The sequence below is a fragment of the Haliotis rubra genome, unplaced genomic scaffold (assembly GCF_003918875.1).
Source record: "Haliotis rubra isolate DU_JTF1 unplaced genomic scaffold, ASM391887v1 Scf578, whole genome shotgun sequence".
NCBI lineage: Eukaryota > Metazoa > Mollusca > Gastropoda > Lepetellida > Haliotidae > Haliotis > Haliotis rubra.
The window spans coordinates 376,133-397,086 of NW_025767277.1; the positions used below are offsets into that span (position 1 = coordinate 376,133).

A 20,954-nucleotide genomic window follows, 5' to 3' on the forward strand; every position below is an offset into this window, starting at 1 on the left:
AACTGCAATAACATAAGTATCAGTGAGTGAGCATAATGTCAAGATCTGGTGTAACTGCAATAACATAAGTATCAGTGAGTGAGCATAATGTCAAGATCTGGTGTAACTGCAATAACATAAGTATCAGTGAGTGAGCATAATATCAAGATCTGGTGTAACCTCAATAACATAAGTATCAGTGAGTGAGGATAATGTCAAGATGTGGTGTAACTGCAATAACATAAGTATCAGTTAGTGAGCATAATGTCAAGATCTGGTGTAACTGCAATAACATAAGTATCAGTGAGTGAGCATAATATCAAGATCTGGTGTAACCTCAATAACATAAGTATCAGTGAGTGAGGATAATGTCAAGATGTGGTGTAACTGCAATAACATAAGTATCAGTTAGTGAGCATAATGTCAAGATCTGGTGTAACTGCAATAACATAAGTATCAGTGAGTGAGGATAATGTCAAGATCTGGTGTAACTGCAATAACATAAGTATCAGTGAGTGAGGATAATGTCAAGATCTGGTGTAACTGCAATAACATAAGTATCAGTGAGTGAGCATAATGTCAAGATCTGGTGTAACTGCAATAACATAAGTATCAGTGAGTGAGCATAATGAGTGTAACTGCAATAACATAAGCATCAGTGAGTGAGGATAATGTCAAGATCTGGTGTAACTACAATAACATAAGCATCAGTGAGTGAGGATAATGTCAAGATCTGGTGTAACTGCAATAACATAAGCATCAGTGAGTGAGGATAATGTCAAGATCTGGTGTAACTGCAATAACATAAGTATCAGTGAGTGAGGATAATGTCAAGATCTGGTGTAACTGCAATAACATAAGTATCAGTGAGTGAGGATAATGTCAAGATCTGGTGTAACTGCAATAACATAAGTATCAGTGAGTGAGCATAATGTCAAGATCTGGTGTAACTGCAATAACATAAGTATCAGTGAGTGAGCATAATGTCAAGATCTGGTGTAACTGCAATAACATAAGTATCAGTGAAGTGAGCATAATGTCAAGATCTGGTGTAACTGCAATAACATAAGTATCAGTGAGTGAGCATAATGTCAAGATCTGGTGTAACTGCAATAACATAAGTATCAGTGAGTGAGCATAATGTCAAGATCTGGTGTAACTGCAATAACATAAGTATCAGTGAGTGAGCATAATGTCAAGATCTGGTGTAACTGCAATAACATAAGTATCAGTGAGTGAGCATAATGTCAAGATCTGGTGTAACTGCAATAACATAAGTATCAGTGAGTGAGCATAATAATGTCAAGATCTGGTGTAACTGCAATAACATAAGTATCAGTGAGTGAGCATAATGTCAAGATCTGGTGTAACTACAATAACATAAGTATCAGTGAGTGAGCATAATGTCAAGATCTGGTGTAACTGCAATAACATAAGCATCAGTGAGTGAGCATAATGCCAAGATCTGGTGTAACTGCAATAACATAATATCAAGTATCAGGTGAGCATAATGTCAAGATCTGGTGTAACTGCAATAACATAAGTATCAGTGAGTGAGCATAATGTCAAGATCTGGTGTAACTACAATAACATAAGTATCAGTGAGTGAGCATAATGTCAAGATCTGGTGTAACTACATAACATCAGTGAGTGAGCATATCAAGATCTGGTGTAACTACAATAACATAAGAGTGAGTGAGCATAATGTCAAGATCTGGTGTAACTGCAATAACATAAGTATCAGTGAGTGAGCATAATGTCAAGATCTGGTGTAACTGCAATAACATAAGCATCAGTGAGTGAGCATAATGTCAAGATCTGGTGTAACTACAATAACATAAGTATCAGTGAGTGAGCATAATGTCAAGATCTGGTGTAACTGCAATAACATAAGTATCAGTGAGTGAGCATAATGTCAAGATCTGGTGTAACTGCAATAACATAAGTATCAGTGAGTGAGCATAATGCCAAGATCTGGTGTAACTGCAAGAACATAAGCGACCCTCCTCCTCATTGACTGTATCAGATTTTGAATTTGACGTTTAAGTATTGCCTTCGGTTCAGGATATTGCGAGATTTTGTACTGGAGGATCTCTGTGGCGTAGTCTGCAACCAATAATGTGCCACACTCCTCTAACGGACTCGATACCTGCTCATTGACAGGAACATGTATTGTACCTGATGCTCGTCTTTGATGGTACCACGTACATATCTAAACTCAATATATGGTGCTCCCGAAGAGTTGAAATAATCATACCAACAAACATGATGATGATATGAAGAAATGGTTATATGGATAGAAACAGCACATAGGCTATACACATACACATGGATATTTAGAAGTAAACATAACATGAATACAAACTATGTTAGTATCGTCGGATACTTGTACAAGATCGAGTAAGTAAAGCTACAGCTATATTCAGATGGATGAGCAAAACATTGAAAGTGCGTGATAAGCAAAACAATAACACTTAGCCTATGTATATACGCATAACTAAAAGGATCCGAAAACTTGTCTATAACATTAGACAAAAAATTCCAATTGTAATTTACTGCTGATGTTAAAATTAATCGAACTATGGCCAATGTAAAAATGACACAGTCATAACATAAAACAGATATTAGCACGTGCAAGTTCGACTAGGAAATTAAGATACTGAAAATGTAACCGGGGAAAATTGTTGCACTTATTCAGTATATGTAGGCGAACATTGTATATAAATTATCTATAAACAACAAATAAAGGACACAAAACAAGGTGCATATCTTTAAGCAATTATATCTATAAATGCACAACGGGAATGGAAATAGAATTCAAGGTATTTCATTTTTTTCAAAGTGAATACAGCTGAGACAATGCAGCGTAAAGTTTGGAAAAAATATTAAAAAGGAACATGAAAATTGTAACATCGTCTTTACCACTCATTGTCATTGTAAGCTGCCAATGTGATGTTATGGAAACGCCACGTCACTCTTCTTTAGTGATGGAAACGCAATAACTAGTCAAAGGCAGACAACCAGCATTATGCCAGTGACATCTGAATGCCTTTGTCGTCATAGGCGTAACTTCAGTTTGGTGAGAGTACACATGAACTACACACTTTTGAATTCAGCTTAGGTTTAAAATGTCTAATGAACATATTTTCTTTTCGTTTTTTAAATGTTATCAATATTAGGAGATTAAAACGTGTTAGCTTGCATTTGTGCGACGTACATATTGGATTGCGATACATATATAGCATCTATTTGTGGCAGATTATGTTCTTAACGGCAATTAATTAATCTTAATTTATATTTGCAGTCTTCAAAATATATGTGTGACATTTTTCACGTTCACTGTTCACCTTTCTGGCCGTCCATAGGAACACATGCACCTTTGCTAAAGCTGGTCAACAAATGAAATGGGTTCAATTCAGGAAGATGATGATTGTTTGGAGATATTACGTGCGCTTCCAGAAGCATGCACAATTCTGAAAAATAACCACTATGGCAAAGAACATTATGGTTGTAACTGCTTTTCATCAACATATGAACGGCGGTATAATTCAGGAACCCTGAAAACATTATTGACAGCTGATAATTAGTCGGAGTCTCATTGCCAGCTCGAGATTATTAGCACTGTGAAAGGTGTGGTTTCACAAACAGTCGTACACGTGAATAGCATCGTACTAGCTTCCAACACAAAGGAAATATACAAATCTAATACACTTTCCTATTACCGAAATAATGATCAAAGGGACACAAAAGCTGGGTTTTTCATTGCAATATAAAATGTGTTAAAAACATGAATATAAAAATACATGTGGACATGCGTCTAACATATATAAAATAGGACAAACATTCTAACGACTAAATACAATTAATGTATGTTTCGTTTGCAAAATTCGAAATGCTAGATTCGAATCCCGTATTGACCCCGATGATAATCAGTTGGCACCAGTTAACAACTCCCCCGGAATTCGTTTAAGTATTAAACCTCGCATACTGGAATGAAACACTATGATAGAAGTAAAATCATGCTCAACGCAGCATTATCCTTTGCAGTAACCTAAAATGCTTATCAAAACATTCATTAGGAGGTTACTAGTCTTCTATAAGCGTGTAAACATCTGTATCGTCTATGGCGGACTTGTCGATGTCGCTCATTCGAACACTGACTGGTGTGATATATCTGTGGAACAACAATGTACGTGAAATGAACAGCCATGATAAATGATCAGTTTACAACCAAATGTACACGGTATACACTAACGTCTAAAAGAAACGATACAAAATTAAAAACATAAATATTGTGAAAAAAAATGTGTATTTTTGATTAGATATGATATGGAAACAATCGCCTCAAGTCAACAGTCAAGAATCATAAATATAGTTGTGTTCGGGCGTGAATCACGTGCATGGTATTTATATAAAATGAGTGTAGAGCTGTTCAATGACATCATCCCATCAAAAATATAATAACGACCATGCCGCGATTAACACTCGAAGAAAGAGAGAGGGCCATTGGAATGATACAAATGGGAGCCGCCTACCAGCACGTTGCTACACCCTTGGGCTGTGCTTGTATTACTATCACGAGACTCCCACAACGTACCAGGCAGACAGGTGTGACATCAGACCGGCCCAGAAGTGGGAGACCTCCCGTTACCACGCTGAATGAGGACCGGTATTTCCGAATGCTTCATCTCAGAAAACGTTTCCTGCCTGTGACGTCCTCGGCAGTAATTGGTCTTGGACATCGTGTCAGCCGACAGACAGTTGCACGACGACTCCGACGGCATGATATTCGTGCTCACAGACCCTTTCGAGGCGTAATTTTAACGCATCAGCATCGACGTCGACGTCTGCAGTGGGCACGCACCGTTCGATAATGGCAGAACAGGCAATGACAAAAGGTCATGTTTTCTGACGAGAGCAAGTTATTCATATTCCATAATAATGGCACGGCTCGAGTCGTACATCGACCAGATGCTGCGCCCAGTTGTCCTGCCTTTCTTGCAACAACACCTAAACCTCATTGTCTTTCAATAGGACAACGCCCCTCAACATACAGGTCGTGTTAGCACAGATTTCCTCCAAAGAAATAACGTCAACGTGTTGCCTTGGCCTGCTCGGTCACCTGACATGTCACCCATTGAGCATATCTAGGACCATTTGGGTCAACAAGTGCGTGCAAGACCTGTACTTCCAGGAAACAGACAGCACTTTGCTCAGGCTCTCCAGGAGGAGTGGAGGAGGATACCCGTGCATGTTATCCAGCGTTTGGTCTACTCAGTACGACGTCGAGTTGCCGCATGTATTGATGCACGAGGTGGACATACCAGATACTGATCACTCTGATAAAATTCACAGTATCATGATTGTATATACTGGACAAATGACACACTCTTGTTTCAAGACTTTTTCCAAGTTTGTTGTCATCGATAATTAGATTAATCTCTGACAATTATGCAGATTATTCATCTGTTTATCACATACAAATGTCTTTTCAAACATTCTGCGTTGTTTATTTATGTTATAGTCAAAATATTCTCTTTATCGTTTCTTTTGGACGTTAGTGTATGTCATAATTGCAATTATTACAAACTAGATGACACAGCTGGTGAGGCTTTCTGCTGCCTGTCTTAGAAACCATTGTTTATATTTTGTCTTAGACTATTATTGCGATAAATTAATTAATATGACTGAAATTAATAAATACAGGACAGAGGGTTCGAGTGATCCTGGAATAGTCACTCTGGTTAGGAACGTCATCTGCTCAGGGCCTTATCCCTCTTTACATGCAGCCCAGACAGCGAATGGGACTTCTTTCATGAAGCGCTGCCTGGTCGAATCTTTAGTCTCGACAACATTGAAGCCTTCTGCAGTTCCCGGAGCGTCAAAATGGATACGTTCCCGTCAGTAGGGCACCACGAATTATGGGGAGTCGGACAACTTGGTACTTGGGATGCAAACATGACATTTTGTAAGCGACGTTTCCCTTAAATCTTGTCAGTCACTTTTGTGTCAAGAAGGACATAAATTTCAACAATATATAATATTTCATTGGTTTTATAAAAAACACAAGGCCTGGGTTGTTGGATTTGATACGTATATGGACCTATTCCACCGACCTTTGTAACTGTCATTTTCCATGAAGCTGTCTACATATTCTGGGTCGTATCCAAGATGGACCACTACATCAAAACCACAAGCTTTGCGAAGACGGTAATAAAGGGTGCAACGCCATCATGTTGGTTATTACACTGTGTTTATGCCAAGGCTTGGCATCTATTGACAAGATGTTGGATAGTCCCAATATCTATTTTACATAATCTACAATTCATATATAAATTCTGTCGCAGAATCATACAAGGACGGTAACGTGAGGGAAAGTGACCAGTCCTGAGAAGCAAACAGAAAATCTTCCGTTTCACTTTTCAGGCCAGCGGACTCCATCCAGACAAAGGACAGTCAGAAGGATTGTTCAACAAACACACACAAACACACATAAATTTGGTGCAGTGATCATCAAGAGAGCCTTCCCTTCAAAACACCGATTTTTTGCCGATTCGATATGAGTCTTCGCTTAGCTGACACTTATTTCTGTTAAAACCATAACAAAAATCGACATTGACAGTAGGATTATGTCCAACATACTTGGCTCGTTTTAGATAACGATTGAATGTCTTGTTTCTTCATGGGTTTTGACATGCTTAACAAGAGAATCATCAGACAAATACATTGTGAGCAAAGAACACAAGAACATTTTGTCATGAGGAGCCTCCACGCTAATCAAACCAAACCCTTCGATTTAAAAAATGATAAATATACTAACCAATTGAGGGAAGAGTGATGGAGGTGGATTCTATTTCCTGACATGATTCTTCGCGTGAGGGATTCAACACTCTGAATTACTTGCTTCGTCCAATCAACAATAAAATAATATAAGAGGACGGGTACAGCGCTGACGTGTGTAGCCTAGATCTTGTTCGGCTCTTTCGTAAGACATTTGTATTCTGCCCGAGCTTGGTCCTTCATGGGGACATTCCGGAGAGTGTCTCAGAACTGAAGTACGGATAAGCCCTTCTTCGACGATTTGGTCAATAACTCGACAAGAAGATATTTTACAGTATAGAGTCTCCATTGAGAAGAAGGTCAAGGCCAACCATGTAAAAGAGGTTACTAAGAGATGTTGTCTGTCTCAGTGCTGAGGAGGTCCCGGATGATAACCTTCTTTATTGTTAAGCAGAAGGTTTAAAGGCATCCAATGCTTTTATGTTTTACAGATTGAACTAAAAAGCAACAGAGAGATCAGGTAACTTTGCCTCCTCTACACTCAGCCCAGACAGCGAATGAGATCTCTTTCATGAACCGCTACCTAGTTGGAGTTTCTTTCGAATCACATTTTGGCGATTGCGAACTGGAAGAGACTGGTCATGTGCAGCCAAAACAAAAACTCTGTTTTTCATTAAGACCACCCGACTTCATCCAGGCAAAGGATCCGGTTTGGTTGCTATTCTGTTCCACACACTGTATATGTACACGGTGCAGTGGTTTCCTAGTAGGCTGTCCCCTTCAATGACCGACTCTGGGCTAACATGGTGAATAACTTCACCTTGGTTACATCCATTGCTATAACGTGCAGCATGATTTCTTCACGAGCCATGTTTTTCCTGACCAGATGATTAAAATATGTGCAAACGTGCACAACAAGATTCTATTGTGAAGAGCCTCTCCATTAATCAAACCCCGACCTCCCGAATTAATTGGCACATATAAACGATTAAGAGAGGAGCGAGGGTGATAAGCTGTGTTATCAGACATAATCATTCTGGTCAGGCGGTCAAGACTGTTTTGCCCTTGTTTTGCCCAATCAACTACTCCAAAGGGTATCCTCCCATTACCCCTACATCCCATTACCCCTACAGCTTATAACAACAAAGTTCATGGTCCAATGCACTGCTAATCCCCTTCTTGTTACCTGTTACCTGGACAATGGACTAGCCCAAACACATGAACACAATATTTAATGTTTTAATTTATGGATTTAATTACACAAATAAATGAATATAATGCACATTTATCTTCCTGGTCGTGACATAAATATGAGCAGCAGGTCATGTTAACTTTTTAATGTTAATTTTTGTCTTTTAAACAAGTCTCTGTCCCAATTTAAGGAGATGGCCCACAGCGTCAAGGAACTGCATTGGTGTTTTCAGCCCAAGATTGAGCTGCTCCTTGAGGCGACACAAACGATGCTCCATCTCTATGTACACTCTCTTTCTGCTTCTCTGTGCTGCACCAAAGTCTATCTGGGAAATTTTCGCTCTCTCAGCGTGTTTAACTGTCCTGATCACCTCCACAAATCGGTAGATGTTGGGGTGTCGATGTGGGAGTCCCCGGTTCAGGCGGTTGTGGAATCCCTCTAGGTTGTTGTTTGTCCTTGGACCTGTTGTTCAGTTGAGTCCACCCAGGTAGTCACCATGTAATCGTTGAAGGTGGCCGCTCTTGGTACATCGGGAGCGTCGTCCATGGTGTCAACCCACGTGTCCTGGATACTGTTTTGGGGTAAAAGGGGTAGTCCAGCCGCTCTTCTTACCCATCTGGATATTTTCAGATCCTCTCTGTAAGCAACAGCAAGTCCCAGATCCTGGACCTTCCTCCAAATGGCCTGACAGTAGTGGAAGAAGCAACCCTTCACTTCAGCAGTCGGAAAACTCTCTCTCTATAGCATGAATTGCCGCCAGCTCAAAGTCTGTCTGGACACAGGATGGTGAAGATGAGGGGATAGGTTGTGGTAGGATGTACACTTGATTCCACAGACCAGTAAAGGTTCCATCCATATAGATGATTTCAGAAGACTGCAAGGCCTGAAGACTATCCATGGTGCCAAATGCCAGGATCTTATCACCATCACCATCTGAAAACAGGAGGAAGGGTCGACCATCTGCTGTCTGCGTCCTGGAATCTTGAAGGTTCACTTCCGATCTCGTCTGCGGCAAAACAGGAATTGTCTTCTATCGATGGTGGTACATGGCACTGCTCATGGTCGGGAAGGAGGGCATCAATGGTATCTTATCATCGTCCAAGTTCGTAATCTCGTTGTTGTAGAGGGTGTGCATCAATGTTGACTCTTCCCTCTCTCTCTTCCTAAGGTTGCTGACAAACCGGACCTTCTGGCTATCCTCTGGCGGATGATTATGCTCCGTCGCATTCCTCAAAACATTTCCGACTGTTGTGACTCTGCCTCTGCAAGTTGGCTGGACACACTTCCAGTGTACAAAAGACTGTCTCTCGACATTCTTAGTGTGTAGATAACCCTCAAATAGGACTTGGGTGCTACCTCTCCGTGACATAACAAACTCAACATTGCGAAGACCAGCCATGTCGATGTCATGTTAGTTTGTTTCCAACATTTATATAATATGCTACGTCATCTCAAATTAATTGTCAATTTCAACATTTACTTCATTTCATCTTAACAACTTTTCTCTAACCAAGAACAGCTTAATCCTTTCTAATTTGTATATACGACACTTTACTATACTAAGTCTTCTCAAATTACTTGTCTCATCTCAGTGTCAATTTCAACATTTACTTCATTTCATCTTAACAAACTTTCTCTAACCAAGAACACCGTAATCCTTTCTAAGTTGTATACACAATACTTTAATCGCTCCCATGGGTAAGTTCATTCTGCCAGACAGGTAAATGCCGTGTGTTGTTTTAACTAATTGTAGGGGTACTGGGATGTAGGGGTAATGGGATACAACCCAACCCTCCAAAGGATTAGGAAAGGACAGACACAAAACTTATGGGTGGCTTTGACCTTGTTTACAGCACTCGGCTCACTCACTCCAGATTTACTTTAAGTGAGATTTTATTGACCCGGAGTCTTGAATTTTGGATTTTCGTGTATTACAAGATATACTAGTATACATGTAGGTCTGATCGTGTTTCTCAATATCTCTCCCCTCTACCCCCACCCCCTTGTAACTTGACACTTTCGTCATTACTACAAATATTCTTATTAGTATGAAATAGAGGATTCGCAAAATTAATACTGCACCTTGCTTCCAATGAACCTGTGGACAAAGAGTAAAGAATATGTGAACTATTATTCAATATATGTAGACGCAAACTGAATTTGAATTGTGTTTCCAATACTCGTAAGAATAGCATGTGATCATACTATTACTAGTCAACAAAATACCATTCAGCTATGATGATACGACAAACATTGCACGTCAGCAGTATGGTAACAAATTCACAGAATTATTCTCAAATGGTAACGATATTGATACAAATCTTCAGGGTCATACTGACAACACTCTTTCCCTGTGCACTTAAGACAACACGAATCCGTTGGTAAATGACCAGATGGTGGCAACATGAATACGTGAAAACACCTTGTTGCAGGTACAGAAACGTGCAGTAAACTCGGACAAAGTACTGTGACTATGTGTCCCAGTTCACCCATCTGTGAATGGGTACCTCGTAAGCACGATACGTGTCGCTTTCACGAAGGTGGTAAACGTGTGACCTACACCATTTCACGCTTTTCTCACACATCAAGCTGACATCAGCCATAGAACTGCCTATATTACTGCAGCGTAAAATCGATCATTCAGCTTTTCCATCTACATTGACATAAATTCAACCTGGAACTATACTGGAATTGAGAAAAACGTATTTATACTTACGTTTTGTTCTTTTGTATAGAAAGAGAAATACGACGAATATGACTGCAACCACTGCAATGACTGCTGCAGCTGCACCAGCAACAACGGCTGTTGTAAGTGATGGATCAGCTGCAAATTAAGCATGGTATGTCAAAGAACATGTCCCAAGACATATTGTTGTTAACTGGCACAGATATTAAAGTTCATAAAAGTATTTGTGAATAAGTCCTAACACATTGATGTTCACCTATATGCATGCATTTTCCACGCTGTGAAACCTTGTACATTACTCATTCGTTTCGGACAAGGTGGATGATTTGTAAAGATGGATATATTATGTCTCATAAAAAGACGATCAACACTAACCCAACACCATGACTTGAATAGTCTCGCTCCATTCAGAGGACGAGTTTTGCTTCTCAGTCCGACAGGAATATCCACCCTGGTCATTCTCCCTTACATCTGTAATAGTGAGAGAACCATCCCTCATCTGATACCTTTGGCCACCCTCTATCGGGATGTTGTTCCTTGTCCAGCTGTAGGCCACTTGTGTAGTCCAAGACAGATTTCGGGCAGCGAAGGAGCATGTCAATGTCACAGTCTTACCTGGTGTGGCTTGAACAGGTGCGCTGACATAGGGAGCAGGATCTGCTGTAACCATGACGAATGCAGTTGTATATAACACTTTCACAACATATCTTATGATACTAAAACTTCATCGTATTGTATTGGAGAAACGCGAGAGAGACAGATGTAAGCACTTAGTCTGACTGACTGACTGAGTTTGGTTTTACGTCGCTTTTAGCAACATCACGCCGGGGGACACCAGAAATGGGCTTCACACATTTTACCCATGTGGGGATTCGAACCCGGGTCTTGGGCGTGACGAGTAGGGCTTCAACGAGTCCATTTTCTTGGACTGGAGTACTCGAGGGGTGAGACTCCACTCGGACCCGAGTACTCGAAATTCATACCTTTCAAACAAACGATAGCGTAACCGGCATGACATGTGTTCCGATCACACAAGGGAACACTTACTTCATTCCGACTTCACATTGTCGTGTGACTAACATTTCCTATTGGTCAGTATCCGCATTTGGATGTTTACTTGCCAAATGTTGTTTTTTTTCCATCGTACTGGTTGTACTGCCTGCATAACGCAGTGATATACCGCATAGGCGGCATTTGGTTATTTTTCTCTTTTCACTATCCGGATCAAGACACGCCCATACATTTGATTTTTTATCGTTCTCCATGTCTGTTAAGATAGTTACCTAATCATTTTAAGAAGTGAAATCATTTTAAGAAGTGTATAATAATTACTCTCACCTGCAGACTTGTAACAACTAATACCATACAGCCACACCGTGTGAGGAGTAAATTACTTAAACTAGTCCTTAATAAAAAACATTATGAGATGGGTCAAAGAATTCAGGGTACATAGAACTCAGTATGTCAGTGTCAATGGCCATCAATCTTCTTTAATCTCAACCTCTACTGGAGATCCACAGGACTGTGTTCTTTCATCCGTACTCTTCGTTTTGTATACCAATGAGTGTTACTTGTCATTAAATGACTTGATTACTGTGAAATTCGCAGATGACGCCACTGTTACTGGCCTAATTTCTGATTCTGAACTTTATTATCGTCAAGTCATTGACAAAACCGTAATGACAGTTTTTATCAAACCTTTATTCAAAGTGTGTTGACCTACAATTTTCTGTGTTGGTATGGGGCCCGTCTGATCGCAACAAAAACAAACTTTTCAAAATTGTTAATACTGCCGACAAAATTTCGAGTATATTCCCTTTTTCTATGAGCGCCAGATTGTCAAAAAGGCAACTAAAATTAGATTTGATAGTTAACATATTTTATCTAACGATTTTGAAGTACTTCTTTCTGGACGCTGCTGTTGATTACCTTCCCTCAAAACAAACAGAGCTTGACAGTCTTTCATACCATCAAGTATTCGTGAATGCAACAAATATTTTGAATTATCAGCATGTGATAACAACTAGAATTATTCAGCCTTTTTACCTATACCTATCATGTCCGTTTTATTGTGTAAATAGCTTTCGTTTTGTGCATGTAATTATTGTGTATATTTTTGTTAATTGTGTACATATTCATTTTGAGACAGTTTGGATGTATAAGAATTTCCTCCGGGGTAATAAAGTTATATCTTATCTTAATATTAGACGTTAACGGCCGCTCATGCTCATCACATGGCTGACGGACAGTCTGTCATTGTAATCCAATAATTCGAGTTATCTCCCCTTTTCGAGTCCTCGAGTCCTACAAAATGGACTCGAGTCCAGCTCAACCCGACTCGTCCTCGAGTACTCGAGTACCCGTGGAAGCCCTAGTGACGAGCGAACGCTTTAACCACTAGGCTACCCCACCGCCCCGTAAGCACTTAGTACTAATCTTGCAATGACTATCATACATGCGCCAGCAACAACACTTGTCTTTGAATGTGATACGTCAGCTATAAAATGTTGATAAAAATGTTCAGATTTTTGTTTGGTAACTGTCACAGAAAACAACAAACGTATATCATAACTTTTCTCTAATTTAGAATAAGCATAGGCATTGATTTTCATGATTCGACAATGACAATGAAGAATGCCCTATGTCAGATTAGAATGAGGTATCAAATATTCCATATGATTCTTCGAAAAAGAGCCTCTTCGGACAACATAAACTCAGGGGCAAAAGAAACGCTGGTTTTATAAACGTTGACACAATTTTAATCCACACCTAAAACCATGGTAAGATACACTGTTAAAGCATTCTCCCAAACGTAACAGTCATTTCTTTGGCCTCGTGGTGAATCGGCATCACGATGTTTCTGTGAAATATGGGTTTTTCGTTTTTATTTCGAGAAGATGCATAAGGACAATTCTGTGCAAGGATCGGGTATAAATCATGCCCAGAATCCTTCCTTAGCATTGAATGGTTTGGATTTCACCAACAAGAATGTCACGTTTGACGCCTGAGCAGCGAGAGAGAGCGATAGGGATTGTAGCGACCACAATTGAGATAATGGTGAAACGTCTCAGAGATACTGGTCGGACATCAGACAGCCCACGGGTAACCATGGCCAACGAAGACCGCCATCTTCGTCTGCTGCACCTCCGTGACAGGTTCCTCACTGTGATGTCATCAGCACGAGATGCTATACAACACCCCATCAGCAGGAGGACTGTAGCCCGACGTCTCCGCCATTTTGGTTTGAGAGCTTACCAGCCCTTTAGGGGAATGACCTTGACCCGGCAACATCGACTCAACATCGATTGAGGTGGGCTCGCATTGTGCAACGCTGGCAAAGACGACATTGGGACAGAGTGCTGTTTTCAGATGAAAGCAGGTTCCAGCTTTACAGTGCTGACGGCCGAGTGCGAGTTTACCGGCGCAGAGGCGAACGAACGTCACGTTGCTGCGTCCAAGAAGTGCATCCTCGTGGCGGCGGAAGTGTGTTGATTTGGGGCAGTATTTGTGGAGGCACTAAGACCGACCTGGTGGTTACAAATGGTACCCTCAACGCTGACCGCTACATTAACCAGATCTTGACACCACTCGTGTTTCCATTCCCGCAGAATAACCCAAGAACGCTGTTCCAACAGGATAACGCCACTCCACACACTGCACGTGTTACCAGAGAGTATTTCAATGTCAACAACTTACAAGTTCTTCCGTGTCCAGCCAGATCCCCTGACATGAATCCCATAGAACACCTCTGAGACCATCTTTGGAGGCGGATTCGGCAACGTCAACAACGTCCACATTACAGACAGACGTTGACGCAGGCACCGCAAGAACAGTGGCGTCACATCACTCCAGTCATTGTGAGGGGACTGGTAACGCCTGTACGACATCGTGTCAGGGACTGCATACTTGCTATAGGTAGACACACTCGCTATTGATGATGGAATTACACTTTTAACTGATTTGTGTAATGATAACATGAAATGGAATGTGATCGAATTATGGACAATCCAACACATGTGACACGAATGCTCACTATTCCTTACAATATCATCATGTGGTCAACCTGGTGTTAATTGTTGTGTCTGTGAAATACAATGATATCTGTTGACATACCTTGTCATATGTTTTTATTAGATGAGAAAATTAGAAGCCAGCGTTTCTTTTGCGCCTCGGTGTACCTGTGTAAATAGTAGACAGGCTGCATATGTATTCATAATATACATAGCTGCCTATAACCAATCTGTATGGTTCGATATTGAAAATATCATCGGATGTTTTAGGCAACGAAATGAATTTCCTGGGCCTTCTACCTGATCGCTTGAGTGCTGAGATCTAAGGCGTAAGAAATCATCGAAAAATGTACTGATATAGAACATTTACAGTTCTGATTGGTTGTCGGCAGCCTTTTCTTTATGCGTTAATATGGGGCTATACATGTATCCATATGAATAGAATAAAATTTGACTATAGCGTTAATCCCGTTTTGACCCATCAGAGGCATGCAATCTACAATTCCATCAGTATCATGCAGCAGAATGTAAAAAACATGAATGCCCATGTGACAGAAAAGGTGAAATTACTGTTTCCAAGAAGGACGATCAACACTAACCCAACACCATGACTTGAATAGTCTCGCTCCATTCAGAGGCCGAGTTTTGCTTCTCAATCCGACAGGAATATCCACCCTGGTCATCCCCCCTGACATCTGTAATAGTGAGAGAACCATCCCTCATCTGATACCTTTGGCCACCCTCTATCGGGATGTTGTTCTTTGTCCAGCTGTAGGCCACTTGTGTAGTCCGAGACAGATTTCGGGCAGGGAAGGAGCATGTTAATGTCACAGTCTGACCTGGTGTAGCTTGAACAGGGGCGCTGACATAAGGAGCAGGATCTGTTATAACTATAAATAATAATCTAAATTTATTTCAGTAAGGATACACATTTATAGTGTCTATATGTTTGGATTAATCATATTTATGTACATCTTAGCAAGAATTTGTAAAAATCGTATTAGTAAAGGCCTGTATCACAAGACATGGGCACATAGAAGTCTGGTTGAGACGGAATTCACTGCAGTGCGCATCTCTTATCTACAAATCTGCAAATCACACATACACACCTGTAAGACTTCGTGTCTGAATGCGATGCAAACAGATAATAACACTGTGACAGAAGTCTTCAAAGTAACGTTAAGCCTATATACTAACTCATTTGGTCATTGGCTCTTTGGTGCAACAAACACTTTCTTTTACAACCGTGAACACAATGTTCTAAGGAAACTCATCAACATATGTGTGCAGCAAGGCAGTACTAACGCATTTATACTCCAACTAAGCAGGGACGGTGAGGTAGCCTAGTTGTTAAAGCGTCCGCTCGTCACGCCGAAGACCCGGGTTCGATTCCCCGCATGGGCACAATGTGTTAATCCCAGTTCTCGTATCCCCCCGCCGTGATATTGCTGGAATATTGCTAAAAGCGGCGTAAAACTAAACTCAGTCAGTCAGTCAGTCCAAATAAGCATTCTAACCTCTGACGTCAAGACTCCATTCAGAGGTCAGGCTTTCCTCTTTTGCCTGACATGAATATCTGTCTCCGTGATATATGTTGTCAGGCAGAATGAGATGCGGTCCATCCATCCGATATTCTCCTCCATGTTGCATCTGTTGGCCGTTTCTAGTCCAGATGTAAGACAATGGTGGGCGATATTCCTTCGGCAGAGTCATTGCCGTTGAGGAGCAAGTGAATGTCATATTCCCTCGCACAACAGTTGGCTTGCTTGGTCGTTCTGTGCAATAGAGAAATAGAGATGGCTTGTCTATTTAATACTCACAGTGGCACACATGGCTATTACAGGTGTATGCCGACGGCTTTAAACACTAAGTCTTAACCAGACAAAGATTGACATCAAGAGCACCTATGTATCCATTGGAGTTACGATAAAATAAATCGTAAGTTCTAACCCGGGCCTTTCGGGGGAAACAGACATAAGATTGAGGTTGGTGCTAACTGAACATATGGCGCAACGTATATGTACGTACATCCTTAGGGCGAACTGCAATCTTTTCGTATTATCTCAATACTTACTGTTACGCTTTTGCGACCTACGAAAGCCTAATGCGAGAAAATACTCGAAGCAACAAAAAAATGGTTGAAGCAACGAGAAAATGTTCGAAGCGACGAGAAATATTCGAGGCAACGAGAACTTTCGCAGAAAAATATTTTATGCTACAAAAGTGGCAGCATTAGGCTTCCGTAGACACCAGCTTGCTACGTGCTGATGGTTGTTATCAGTCATTGTACAATCTTATAATACTGAGTACTGGAAGTGTACTTACTTTGTACAACCAGAACATCATCACACATGGATGGGATACAGCGGTAGTGTCCAGCATCTCTTAAGCTCACATGGTACATGGTCAGCAGCAAAGCGCGAGAGTCGGGGAATACAATAAGCCCAGTTATCCTTATCTTTGACCAGGCTCCCTGCCAGACGTGTGTAGTATCGTTTAACGTTGATATCAATGTGGATGATCTCGGGTTCTGTATGCGGTACCATAGTCCGGACCGGGGTAGCTTCCATACCATGGAGGCGGTCTCTCCCTCGCGTGCAAGTGTATAATTTGTGTACAGATCTGTTGACACTAGAACGGAATCGATGTGGTTAATGTTTGTTTTCAAATGTGATGATTTAGACATGATTATACCGTTGGTCAGGTGATTCAAACAATTAAATCTCAGGAAAATTACAAGTATGATAATTTGAACCCCGTGAATTAATTCTAAAATTGTCCTACGTGTAGCTCAGAATATATTTCAATCAGGATTCATAATATTGATGAAAGTCCCCATGGTCCCTAGTATGGTGATCTACCTTCAGTTGTTGGCGATCTATAGCCCGTGTTTTATATTATATTGTGTTCTTTAAATACAAAGTTTCAGGTTTACATGCTACTTCTATATTCATGTCTGTGATACCCTAGTGTTTTTACTGTCCATCGACGACAGGTTTTACTCTTCAAAATGGTTTCATCTTTTATTGTATAAATTTGTTTCGTCACGACAGGACTGAGCTATTGCCGATGTGACGTTAATATTAACTCACTCACTCACTCATAATAATGATGTTAATGCTTCATGTATTGTATTTAGAATAGTTCTAACATCAGATGTGTATTATTCACGACAGCTAAAAGGTGTGTCCTGGTGCGACATGGTCAAATACCATTTACCATACTCCTAATACCATTCCTTCTATTGTTTTAAGGGGCGGTGGGGTAGCCTAATGGTTAAAGCGTTGGCTCGTCACGCCGAAGACCCGGGTTCGAATCCCCACATGGGTACAATTTGTGAAGCCCATTTCTGGTGTCCCCCGTCGTGATGTTGCTGGAATATTGCTATAAGCGGCGTAAAACCAAACTCAGTCAGTCAGTCTATTGTTTTAGGAAGTGTCATTGACATTTTGTTGTCTCAACAACTGCATAATTGAAGTAGATGATAAACATCAGCTTACATTCCTTCCCGATGATGAACGCATCGCTCTGCTCCGTGTGGAGGCTGTGATCCAGCTCGGCTTCACAAGTGTAACTGTCTGTGTCAGTCTCCCTCCCGACATCGGTGATGGTCAGATAGCCAATGTAATATCGAACTCTGGGTTCCCACTGAGCGTTGCGTGATGTCAAGTTATATCTTTGTCCCGTCTCCAGGACAACGTCATTCCTTCTCCATGTGAAGGATGCAACGATATGATGGTATCTGCTCCGTTTAACAGCAGTATTGAAGTGGCAGGCAAGTGTTAACGGTCCTCTAGGGGGTATGGTGTCGGGGCGGACGATGTATGGATGCTGTAGATCATCTGAGGAACATAACATAATGGTTAGTTTGCAGTGATATATTTCCCTAATGCTCGTCAACTAATTTGATATTATCCTATCTGTTAGTACAATGATGAGTTCGTGATATGATATGAAATGATATTTTCAATGTATTTTTCTGAGGAAGAATCGTAGAATATTCTAGATGTGTTACTGAGAGTTATGGATTTATGATTACTCATGATCTGTCCTTATCATAAGAGCAATAACGTTGTCCTGCGAGGACTTTATCAGCAAACAATAACACCGAAAGTAGGTGTATCATCCATGGGCAATCAAACTGTGCTCAGCCTGGTTGTAAAATGCAGGTTGAAGTGATATTCATGACTGCTAAGCATATGCTTTTAAGAATGGAGTTGGAAATCCTGAGCGCTGCCAGTATAGATCAACTATCACTATGGTGGTACAGTGATGTGTGAGCTGACTGACCTTATCCTGGTAATAGAGTTTTGTGGCTAGTTGGTATATCCAGAGACCATATAATGGACTATGATATGGTCTCTGGTATATCTGCTTCTCATTGGATTGGTCGTTAGTTTCAACGGGGTACTGCAATTCTATTGGAGATCTTTGGGTCTAACCTGCATGACATGTGTGGCAACGACAGGAAACATATCACAGCCAAGACCATTTCCTTATAACGTTCTGCAAATGCCAAGGGCTGTCCTCGGGAACAACCCCCCGGGGTAGAGCTTAGTTATCTCTGACAGTTGGGGGGTGCATCTTATATGTTATATAGCTTACGTCTTCGGCTTACAACCCTGGCACTATATATACTCTTCAAAGTAGGGGGACTTCATTTTTAATTTACGATTGCCACTTGCACTTTCTTATGACCATGGTTGTTTGTACAGTAATCGCTCTTGTAAGATGATCGTCACGATATGGCTGCGATATTGCCGATGTGACGTTCAATTATTAACTCACTCACTCTTGTAAGATGATCGGTATATGACGTGAAATTTGCATTTTCAAACAAAACAATCCGGCTAGAAACAAACACTTACAGCTTTGTGACACCAGATGATTGTCAAAATTAATCGTTTACAGTGATTTATCGACTTTCTTGAAAACCGTCAGAAACAAGCATGACACCACATGCACGTGTATGGGGCTAATGCGTTGTGCACATGCTTCACATGCGTTAAGGGGTGGTGATGTCTCTCTTTTAAAAGTTTGATAACGCTTATACTTCCTACCAAATTAAAAGTTCAGGTTCCCTACTTATATAAAGAGTCAACTATAATATGTAACAAACCCCCACAATACCTTTATTTCACAAAATGAACCCAAAGAACCACAATTAGTTTAAAGATGACAATTTAACAATGAGTCACTGTTCATATCAAGGTATACCCGTTCGCGAGTACACTTATATCACTGGACAGCCCCGTAACACTAGGAAGTCATACACTGCACAGTGTCCTGAACTCATTGCTGTCATGGCTGCTGCAGAGGAAATTCAACAACCTTTACTCACAAGAAGAATATATTACAGTGATGGTGTATCTACATGTGTGTACCAATATGAAGCAGTACTTACCAATTACTGACACCTCTTGTCCGCATGCAGGTATTCTTGACTCTCTTGAATTTGGTGGGCCGACATAGCATCTGAAGTATCCGTCATCAGAGGATGTCAGAGAGGGCAGATGAAAGCTGAATACACCATTTCCGGATTGTGTGATATTACCGGTGAAATGTCCGATTGAGTTGTCACACTTTGTGACTTGATTATAGTTGGCTATGTGGAAGAAGCAGTCACCTGACTTCACCACCGTGAACTCCTTGACACCAGGGTTTGGAAGCTTCCACGAAACAGATAGAGGTTCTCCATAGAGACCACACGTGGCAGGGACATCTACAAATAACGAACGGGACATTGGTGGTCATTGACACTAAATTACACCACCAACATTAAATACAGTGAGGGATTAAATATATAACAATGTATGTACATACACTGAAGAGCGATTCCGTGATGTATTGGATAAAGGATTGGCCTTGCATGCTCCACAACAGTGCATAAACACGCCATGTAATATCACATCTGGTAATTAATTGATAGCATATTTATATTATCAATAGCCCATATCGATACAATATTAGAATTGATAGTTGACACCACATACTTTTTACCAATATCAAATCGTTTTCGGCGAAATGTTAATTGCGGACCCGGAGATGCCATAATTAGAAAAGAAATATTAAATATGAACTGAGTAGTAAATATGAACTGGGGTAAATGGCATATGGAATGATGGACGATCTTACAGTTGAGCCAGTCATATCTTTAAATATACCTGCCCGTGAAACTACAATTATAAAGTTTTATTAGGGTAGCATAACAATGCCATGCATGCAACACGTACCCAGTACGTGCAGTTCTTCTCCACAATTAGATATGCTTGATCCCCTGTGATAACATGTGTACGTGCCGCCATCC

General features: G+C 40.7%; 1 protein-coding gene across 1 annotated transcript; it reads right to left on the reverse strand.

Moving 5' to 3' along the window:
* Positions 1-1,913: 1,913 nt before the first annotated feature.
* On the reverse strand, positions 1,914-15,519 carry LOC124254612 (protein turtle homolog B-like). Its single transcript, XM_046688446.1, has 5 exons — positions 15,247-15,519; positions 11,013-11,297; positions 10,668-10,775; positions 10,034-10,049; positions 1,914-4,153 (listed from the first exon to the last, which is right to left on the reverse strand). The coding sequence occupies exons 1-5, from the start codon at positions 15,368-15,370 to the stop codon at positions 4,066-4,068; spliced, it is 621 nt and encodes a 206-aa protein (XP_046544402.1). The 5' UTR covers positions 15,371-15,519; the 3' UTR covers positions 1,914-4,065.
* Between the last annotated feature and the right edge of the window lie 5,435 nt (positions 15,520-20,954).